The sequence below is a fragment of the Pteropus alecto genome, unplaced genomic scaffold (assembly GCF_000325575.1).
Source record: "Pteropus alecto unplaced genomic scaffold, ASM32557v1 scaffold398, whole genome shotgun sequence".
In the NCBI taxonomy this organism is placed as follows: domain Eukaryota; kingdom Metazoa; phylum Chordata; class Mammalia; order Chiroptera; family Pteropodidae; genus Pteropus; species Pteropus alecto.
In genome coordinates this window covers 4,311,428-4,322,241 of record NW_006442497.1, presented here as the reverse complement: position 1 = coordinate 4,322,241, position 10,814 = coordinate 4,311,428, and the positions used below count along the sequence as shown (strand labels likewise).

The 10,814-nt window shown below is 35.7% G+C and overlaps 1 protein-coding gene across 4 annotated transcripts in view; it reads left to right on the top strand.

The window, feature by feature from the left end:
- MYH10 (myosin heavy chain 10) overlaps positions 1-10,814 on the top strand; it is a 129,066-nt gene that overhangs the window by 31,572 nt on the left and 86,680 nt on the right. For all 4 annotated transcript variants that reach the window (XM_006922377.3, XM_006922376.3, XM_025040087.1 and 1 more), the window contains exon 5: positions 10,075-10,177. In XM_006922377.3, the coding sequence (XP_006922439.1) occupies positions 10,075-10,177 (103 nt within the window). The remainder of the gene's footprint in view (positions 1-10,074; positions 10,178-10,814) is intronic.

Below are 10,814 nucleotides of genomic sequence, written 5' to 3'. Positions count from 1 at the left end.
CATTACCACAGACCATTATCACACTTAAAATTAATATTGATTCAATAATATCATTAACATTGATTCAGTAAAATCACTGTTACAGAAATTTGAATATAGAATCCATATTAGATTTTCTATAATAGTCCTCAACGTGTTTTTATAACTCTTAAAAATCCATGATTCTATGAAGGATAATTCCTTGCATTCATTATATCTGTTAATTTTGATTCTGTATTCTAGAATAGTCTTCTCATTGTTTTGCTTTTTTTGTTTTTTTTATTATGTTGGCTTGGATTCTTTTAAAAAAAAAATCACTTATTTAGAACCTGATCTGTAAATGTCTTCTAAAAATTATCTGTTGCAGTGCAGTTCTGACCCTGACTTCCCAGGGCAAAACTCTTCCACGTGATGCCCGCACTACAGACACCAGCCACAAGCTCGGGTTCACAGGCCATGGGCATTTCTGACAAAATAACACAAATGTTGGGGTTGCCATTACCCCCTCAGATTCAGTAGTTCTCTAGAATGGCAAATCAGAGCCAGCCAAAAAAAGACACATAAGGTAGGGACCGGGAGGATCCCAAAGAGACACTTCCATGTCTTCTGCACACTTTCCTTCCTAGCACATAGTTGTATATATCACCAACCAGGAAGCTCACCTGAATTTCAAAGTGCAGAGTTTTTATTGGGTTTCATTATGTAGGCATGATTGATCGAATCACTGGCCACATGGTTGAATTCAGTCTCTAGCCCTCCTCCCTTTCCAGGAGGTTAGGCTGATAGCACTTGGATCAACAGCCCAAACCTCTCATCACACCTTTGGTCTTTCAGTATGGCCCGTTCCCATCCTGGGACTATGTGGGTGCCCAGTATGGGTCACCTCGTTAGCATAAACTGTCAAGGCCTGTGTGAATAACAAAGATGGTTTAAGGACTTAGAGACACCGTCCCGTGAACCAGGGACAAAGACCAGCCAAATTCTTTATTGTACAGCATGAGTTAACAAAGTCACAACTAGAATCTAGTCACTAAAACTCTCCAGGAAATGAGCATAAGTGAGCTACATGTTTTCTGCTCGTGAGCTAGGGAGGAATAGAACTTGTGTGTCGCTCTTCTGCGGTGTCGTAATCAGGGTAACCCTGCATGCAGTAAGCAGGGAACCAGGTGCAGGACACACACTCTCTTCACTTGGTTGGTTTGAGAGATTGGATGACCATTTTCGTGATTTTTTGGAATGTTCGGAAGCAGAAAACACTTGGGGGAACGAAAGGTTAATGAGTTTTTTAATGGTCATTAAAAGGTTAATGACCATTTTCGTGATTTTTTGGAATGTTTGGAAGCAGAAAACAGTTTGACAGAACGAAAGGTTAATGAGTTCTAATTTACTTTTGTCACCAAAAAATGACCATTGCCAACACTAGTATGTATAATTTGATGGTTATTGTGATTTTAGACTGATATTTGTCATCAGTTAATAAGCTAGTATTTATTAGGTAATAATAGTCTAGGTAATTCTCATAGAGATCGGTTATCTCTTAGACACAGAGCAGCAGTCATCAAGTACCATGTTTGGTTTGTTTTGTTTTGTTTCGTTTTTCTTTCTCTCCCTCTTTTCATTCCTTTTCTTTCTTTCAACTTTTCCAAACATCTTATTATGAATATTTTCACATAAAGCAAAACTGAAAGAACTTGGCAGTCAAGACCCATATATCCATTACCTAGATTCTGCCACTAATATTTTACTGTGCTTGCTTTATTATTTATTGATCTGTTCATCCCTCTGTCCATCCATCAATCCATTCTATTGTTTGTGTTGAGAAGTAAACTTTTTCTTTTCCAGCTTGGGCCCAGTGGTTGGGGGTCTGCAAATTAACTGACAGTAGACAGATTAGCAGGAGAAAAGACAAGGTTTATTTACACATGCATGTGGTAGTGCTTGGTAAGAATAACTTGCTGAATAAACAGAAATAAAAGACTTATACTATATACTAAACTTGACAAAAAGAGGGGAGTTGGGAGGATTAGGGCTTCTAGGGGAAAATATGGAGGATTCTCTTGGGCTTCATGATGCTAATGGAAGCTGAATTTGCACTTCATGGTGCTAAGGGTTAGTCTTTTGCCATTAGGAAACTCCCTGTGATGGGGGTCACTGGCAGCTCTATTTTCTGGAGGCTCTGCTTAAGGTTAGATAACGTTTCTTTCTGTGGCTTCTGATTGTTCAGATGTTTTCAGTCAAAATTTTCATTCTGCTTTAATAGGCTATTAATCCCTTAATTTGATGCATTTCGAGTTGAATTGCAGACATCAGTATACTTCCCCTTAAATAACTTCAGCGTACATAAAGCATATATTAACTAAAGTTCAGAATTTACATCTTTGTCTTTTGAGACAAAATTTACATATAATGATATGCACAGATCTTAACTGTACATGGGTTAAGTTTTTCATGTAACCTAAACCTCTGTCAAGATAGAGAACATTACTATTACCATCATCCCAGAAAGTTCCCTCTCGTATCCTTCCAGCAAAATCCCTACCTCTCACTTCTTTTAGCATCGTCCTATTTTAATTTCTAGATACCACTGGTTATGATATTTAATAACAGTTTTTGGGTTATAGAAGCTGAATTGCAACTTGAGAAATATGAAAATGAAACAATGTATCCTACATTTAAGAAAACATGATACATCCTGTGGCGCCTTCGGAGACCCACCAAATAAAGGACTCCAAGAGTGTATAGCTAGGGTCTTCTTAAATTTAGTGCAGAGCTGACCTAATTAAGTTTTTTGTATGAGAATAACTGTTTAGTCAATTTCATCTAGTAGTTATTTTATACTACTATACTACTAATTACATAGTACCATAAAAAGGAAATACAATTGGAAACAACATTTTTTTATAAAATCAAGTGGTTCGATAGCTTCTGTTTAAGCTTTACTTTTTCAGTCATTTACTCTAATTTACCACCCCCCGCCAAAAAAAAAATGAACACATAATTTACCCTCTGGTCTCATCTGCCTAAAACTCTCCAACTAGTCTTCATTTCTGCAGACTCGGACCAGGCAGTGTGAGCTCCTGCTTAAGGATCCAAGCCCCCTGCTTCATCATTATTCTAGTATCCTGCCAAATTCTTTGATGAAGACACTCAGGATTTCCTTTATCATCACAGAACAAAGTCTTTCACACTTGCACTCCATGTAATTGGAAGTGAAATCCTGTTAAGAGTGTAATCCTCATGTTGACTTTCCTTCTCATTAGAATTAAATTCACAAAACAGTCATTCTTGGTGAGGAATTTACTCTGTTCTCTAAGCCTTCCTTTTAAAGAATACTGTTTACATTTTATGAATAACTCCTGGTTAACTCAAGTGTTTCTCCTTTTAAGTATATTTGAATATAATGTAACAATTGTAAAACAATATTTCACATAAGCCTTCTATCAGGCAGTGACAATAGATTTTTTTCGTTAAGAAATTTTATGTCATATACAAATATTACATTAAGTGGTGATGACCAAGTCAACTTGGATTCAGAACAGTTGATTCTTACTATGAGTAACATACCTTAAAAGTTTTAAGATAATCAAATCAATAGAATTGATTAAATAGTAAAGCAACCTAGAAATAGATCCCATAAAGGTAGTCAACTGATCTTTGACAAAGGATTAAAGGCAATACAATGGAGCAAAGTTAGTCTCTCTAACAAACGGTGTTGGGACAACTGGACATCCTCATGCCAAAAAAGTTAATCTAGACCCAGGCCATGTACCATCTTCACAAAAATGAACTCAAAATGGATCATAGACCTAAATGTAAAATACAAAACTGTGAAACTCCTAGAAGATAACATAGGAGAAACCCTAGATGACCTTGCATATGGTGTGCCTTTTTTGATACAATACTAAACACACGATCCATGAAAGAAATAATGGAAAAGCTGGACTTAATTAAAATTAAAAACTTCTGCTCTGCAAGAGAGAATGTCAAGAGAATGAGAAGATAAGCCACAGGCTCAGAGAAAATATTTGCTAGAGATAACATCTGTCTGATAAAGGAATGTTATCCAAAATATACAGAGAACTCTTAAAACTCAACAATAAGAAAACAACCCAATTGAAAAATGGCCAAAGATCTTTACAGACACCTCACCAAAGAAGGCATGCGGATGGCAAAATAACCTATGAAAAGATGTTCTACATCATATATCATTACCACTACATACCTAGTGGAGTCACTAAAATCTAGTACATTGATAACTCCAAATGCTGACGAAGGTGTAGAGCAAAAAGAGCTCCCATTTACTGTGGGTGGAAATGCAAAATGGTACAGCCACTGTGGAAGACAGTTTGGTGGTTTCTTACAAAACTAAACATACTCTCGTGATATAATCCAGCAATTGAACTCTTTGGTATTTACCCAAAGGAGTTGAAAACTTAAGTCCAAACAAAAACCTGCACACAAAAGTTTATAGCGGTTTTGTTCACGATTGCCAAAACTTGGAAGCAACCCAGGTGTCCTTCAGTAGGATAAACTGTGGTACATCCAGTCGATGGACTGTTATTCAACGCTTCAAAAAAAAAAAAAAAATGAGCTGTCACGTCATAAAAAGGCAGAGAAAACTTAATGTATATTCCTAAGTGAAAGAAGCCAGTCTGAGAAGGCTACGTACTGTATGATTCCAACTATATGACATTCTAGAAAAGGCAAAACTATAGAGACAATAAGTTGATCATTGGTTGCCAGGGGTAGCAAGGAGCGGGGAAATGAATAGGCAGAGCACAGAGTATTTTTAGGGAAGTGAAAACACTCTTATACTAGAATAGTAGATACAAGTCATTATACATTATACATTTGTCTAAACCCATAGAATGTACAATACCCAGAGTGAATTCTAATACAAACTATGAACTTTAGATTCATCCTGGGTAAAAAAAAAAAAAATGCACCATTCTGGCGAGTGATGTTCATAGTGGAGGAAGCTATGCAGGGGCTATATGGGAAATCTCTGTATCTTCCAATTGTGTTGCAAACCTAAGACAGCTATAAAAAAAAGTTAAGTCTTAAAAAATAGCTAAGGCAACAGTGTGGTGTAGTTGAAATATCATTGTGCTGTCAGTCAGAAATCTGCGATTTCATATCCCAGCCTATCATGAACTAGCTCTGTGACCCTAGATCAATCAGTTAGCTGTTTTTAGACCTCAGATTGCTTTTGTAATGACTCTTTGTTTTAGATGTCCTCAAGTCTTAAAACTGGGAATTTTTAGATTGTTGTAGCTGTGTCTCAATGATAGCTGTATTATGGGGAAAAAGAAGTATGCAAATTGACTTGTAATTAGAAGTTTAAAATGTTCTAGGCAAAGGTGACAGGAAAAGGAACTAACATCTTTGCAAATGTCATCTCCATTATTCTTTGCAAAACCTTTGTTATCCATGTCCACATGTCACATTAAACAGGTCTTAGCTAGTGTGATGGAAGACTTGAACCCAAGCCTAACTTAATTATAAATCCTCTGCTTTTCCTAGTAAGCTGCTAACAGAACAGAGTTTTGAAACTGTAGGAAATCAACTAACACTATATATATATATAAAATACATATGTGTATATATATTATATATATATATATACACATGTAAAATACATATGTGTTGTTTTTCAAATTGAGGTTATCTAAAGCAGGAACTTCAGGCAAAGGGTGTTTTTGAAGCTAGACTGAATTTGTTGTTACAAATTGTCAGCGATAATAAAAACAAAACTAATTAAGATCTGAGAAAAAGATTTTTCCGTGATCCAGAAGAGATTCAGGGAAAGATCCCAGAATTGATTACATATTAATGATCTGCTTCACTGCTTCTTACTATTCTTGTTTTTTATGTTTTTGTTTTGGATTGCACACTTCTTTGAGAAGCCAATGAAAGCCCTAGACCTCTCTAGAAAATGCAGATACTTACAGATTAGAAACTACTGATCCTTTATGTCCAAATGTGTTGCAGCAGACACAGGGCAACCCACCCATCGGACATCTTGTTTTGTTCTCCTATTGTCCTTGCACTTGTACTATGGAGACCAGCAATGAAACAAGCAGCCACTTAAACAGTATAGAACTACGCTATCAGTAAATCTTGCGGTGTTGGTGGAAATGAGGTCAGATTTCCATCGTCCTCTTCACTCTTTGAGGTCTTGTCCTATTGTTCTCCTCTCAGGATTCCCCTAATTTTCTTCAAGAGAGTCTGCTGAGCTTTCTGGGTTCCCTTGCCCTATTTTGTTCAAGCTGTTTTATTTTCTCTACCTCCATCTAAGACAGATGGGCCATAGCCCTTTTTAAAAAACCTTTTCCCAAGAATTTTATTCCTTTGATCCTGCCATCCCTTTCATATTTAAATTGAAGGTTTTTTAGACTTCTGTTAGTATCTTTATCATCATCATTATTAATCACTGTCATACCTGTTACTACTACTATTACTGCCATTTATAGAGAGCCTTTTAGCCAGGTGCAGTGCTAAAGGTAATGCTCTTTACATGCATTATCTCAGTCCTATGAAGTAACTTTATCTCATTTTAAAGGAGTATAAACTGAGGCTCAGAGACCTAAGTAACTTGTCCAAAGCCCCACAGCCAAGAAGTGGCAGCCCATACTCTTATCCACTATACTAACGCTATTGATTCATAAAGTAATTTAGAGTTTAGTAATTCAAATGACCTCATGTATGGTGGATGAACAGTTGAGTCACCAATAATGATAATATTTACTGAATACTGATCATGTGCTGTAGATGACTATTTTTTCTTTACAACAAGCTTATGCATTAGAGGCTATTATATCTCTATTTTAAGATGGAGACTATAAGGCTCATCATCTCCCCTCTGGGGAACTCAACAGTAAGGAATTGGAATACATCTAACTTTGAAACAATATTTTCCATGGCAAAGTTACCTTAGACCTGAAACATGTAAAATGTAGCAGAGTTCATAACCAGCTGTTGAAGTACAGCCCAGTAAGTGTAATGGGCATGTCCAATTGAGAGATGTTAGCCAAGAAACCACAGAGGCAAACTAAGCTGACAAGTAACAATCATAACTGTTTTCAGGATAAGTCATCATCAGTCGAAATGAGAGGCTCATTTCTTAGCATAATAAAAATGATCTGTTTGAAAATGATCTGTTTCAGTCAACATCGTGATTAGCCTTGAAACACTAAGTATTTTGAATAAACTTAAGAGCAAAGCAGAGAAAACCACTATCATAACTATTAAGAAATTATACTTGAGTAAAATCCAAATTCTCTCCCGTGACTCCTAGGTACATCACATCCACCCTGCTCCTACTTTACCAGTGTCTACTTTTGCTCTCTGTCTTACTGGTTACTTATATCAAATCCTATACACTGGCCACTGGTTTCTGGAATATACCAAGCTTTTTCCTTCTTTAGAGCTTTTATGTTTGTCTTTGCATTGGCCTGAACACTCTGCCTCCAAATTCTTCACTTTCTAGTTCCTGCTTATCTTTCAGGAGGCTCTTCCCTGACGGTCACACCCACAGGGGATGGTTCTCTGCCCTCCTCTGCCTCTTCCCTCTCAGCCTCCTCCTTGTTTCCTTTGTAACATTTCTCATATCCTGTAATCATTTTATTTTTCTTGTTTATTTTCTGTCTCTTCTAAACTTGAGCTCCATAAGGACATGGATTTTTTTTCATAGCTATATCTCTAGCACCTAGAAGAATGCCCAATACATAGAAGTTGATTTTTAAAATATTTGTTGAATAAATGAAAATTATTACCTTATCTATGTTCCAGTAGTAGCCAGATAGAAAATAGAATGATGATGAAAGGACATTAATGACAGGAACAAAAAATATTAAAAAGAGCCTAAGAATAAATTTAATAAAACATGTGTAGGACCTATACTCATGTATTCAGTATTTATTGAGTATTTTCTATGCTAGGCACTGGTTTCAAAGATGAATAAGACAAATTGTCTTTGCTTGTTTTGAACTTAGAAAAATACAAAGTTATATAAGAGACAAAGATGAAGACATTTCTCCTAAAAATAGCATATATATTAATATTAATTAACTCAAAATTCCACCTGTTTAGGAGATAGGGGAGGCATAGCAGAACAAAATTATTTGAAGTTTATTTGAAAAAATAAACCTCAGACACTACTTGATTTTTTTTAAAGAAGAAAAAATGATGGGTATTCTGATCAGTCGTATTTCAAAACTATTTCAGTAGGGCACTGGCTTTTGAAATAAGCCATATGTGTAAGAAGTGAGTATAAGATAAATTAACATTTCATATCACTGGAGAATGAATGTCTTTGTGAACCACTGATACTGGGATGTAGGCTGAATCATTTGGGGGAGAAATTAGATTAAAAATCTTTACCTCCAATCATAAATTGGTTTTTTTTGGTTGTTCAGATCGGTTAAAGATTTAATTATATAGAGAGAATTCATCAGAGTTCTGGAAGAAAATACAGATAGATTTAATATTATAGATAATATAAAAGTGAGGATATAGATGGACATAATCTTGGTGCAGAAAAGGTCTTTTAATTTAAACCGTGAATAACAGGCAGAAACTATTAAAGTTTGGTAGATCTGAGTACCTAAGATTTAAAACTTCTCCATGGCAAAACAAAGAAGGAGATGATTTTTAATATAACAATAGATGATGGTTAATAAGCTTAACATATAAAATATTCTCATAAAATAATAGGCAGGTCATATCTAGAATTATCAAATCTTGGAGCTAGAAAGGATCCAATCCAGTGACTATGCTTTTACAGATGGTGACACCAAGGCCCAGAGAAGATAATTGGCTTATTTAAAGCCATATACTAGTTGATTGAAGACTATACTTTCATGGATCATTTCTATAGTTTGTTAAAACTAGTTGGTCAGTAAGATCCATTTGCCAACCCCTCTGCAGCTGAGATTGTGCATATCTGGGTCCAGAGAGTTAGGAATATAATGCAGCCAGTAAACCTACTAAAAAACTTAAATTGTGCACAGTTCAAATAGTATAATTCTAAGTACAATTCCAAGCAAAGGTCAGAGTTTGTTAGAAAATTTAGATTTTTTTCATGCCTTTCATAAAACAGGCCTAGAGGATTATTATTAGTTGGCAATGCGTATAACAACATTTTTGAGTTTCTGGGTTTTTTAAAATAAAAATGTAATTATACATTAAAATTTTAATTTCAATCCAAATTGAGATTTTGATTGTCAAGATACGTTTGCTTTGATCATGTCTTAGGGAACCATAAATATTTGAGCAGAGAGACCATAATTCAGGTATCACTACATGCTAGCAGCTTACGTGAATTTCAAGCCTAGTACTAAGTAGAAATCAGCAAAATGTTCTAGCCTTGTTTGAAAATATAAATCATATAAAGTGATGGCATTTGTCCCACCCAGTTCATAACAATATTCATACTAATTCATTTTCTCTACAAATGGCGTACTGGCTGCATCAGCACTGCACAAGGTTATGTGGATTAAAAAGAAACAAACACAAATAAACAAACACATACACATAAGTAAACAAATGCACAGAGCCGTGGTCGTCCTTGCCTGAGGGAGCCCAGTGTGTGAGGCCAGCAATCACTGTGGAGATATTTAACAAGATGTATACAAGGTACTGTGTCCTGGTACGGCGGAGAGAACCATTGTTAGCCTGGTTTAAGGGATGAACTAAAAAAGCTCTAACTGGCTTAAAAGATGAATATCAGTAACCCAGAGTTCACTCAGTTTCTTCAGATTAAATCTTCTTCATTAATTGTTTTAGGAATTCCGTTTCCAGGGCTAGATATGTTTCTGGTGCTGAAGAATTTCTTTACTAATGTTCTAATAAATTTCACTTCTCCGGCAGAACCCCAAACTCCACGAAGAGAAAAGTGTTGTGAACATTTTCCTGTGTCTTTCTGGCATCTATCCAAAAATTTTTGGGTTAATTTTATGCCATTTAAATAATAATAATCCTCTTTTTTATTTTATACTAATTCTCATTCAGACTCAGTTTAATTTTACCAACTATAATTTTAGAATGTGTGTGCTATGCTTTCTTTAAGGCGGCCTATGTTAATATTTCTTCCAGGGGTGAATCAGGTGCTGGGAAGACAGAAAATACTAAGAAAGTCATTCAGTACCTTGCTCACGTTGCTTCTTCACATAAAGGACGAAAGGACCATAATATTCCTGTAAGTTTTTGTTCTGCTGTTGTTTTAAATCTTAGATTTATTTTTTTTATAATTTCAGAAACAAAAAGGAAGCAAATCTACTCAGTGTGCTGCTATAATTGACAGCTCCCTCGTCTCCAACCACTCCCCACCCAGCAAGTCTTTTTTTGCTTAAAAGGGAGCAAGTTGATCAGGAAATTGCTATCTGCTGCTTATTCCAACAGGGCAAACTGGAATTATGGTTGTGGCTTAAAGTCTAATTTTTTGCAAAGATTTCGTGAGAGTTGTTAAAAATTGATGAACAGTGCCTGTGGAGACTTCTTATTTTCCACGGAAAGAAGATCCTCAAATATTTTTAGCAGTTCTTTCTGAACTTTGCAGAAGCAGCCTGTTGCTACTACCCACAGCATCTTGAGGGGAGGGTAGAGATTTGGGAAGAATTGGTGATAGAAAAGGGGTAAGAATATAAATTTCAGTTATCCTTGATTTGTAAATATACAGAAGTGGTAGTTAATGCGGCCTAAGAGAATGCTAACCACACTGGCTTTCACAGTTCTAAACTGCACATTGACTGAGTGCTTTGGATGTGGCTTACTGCTAGAAAAAGACCCAAACTTGCTAACATTTGCATTTATCTGTTTGTAACAAACAGCAGGAA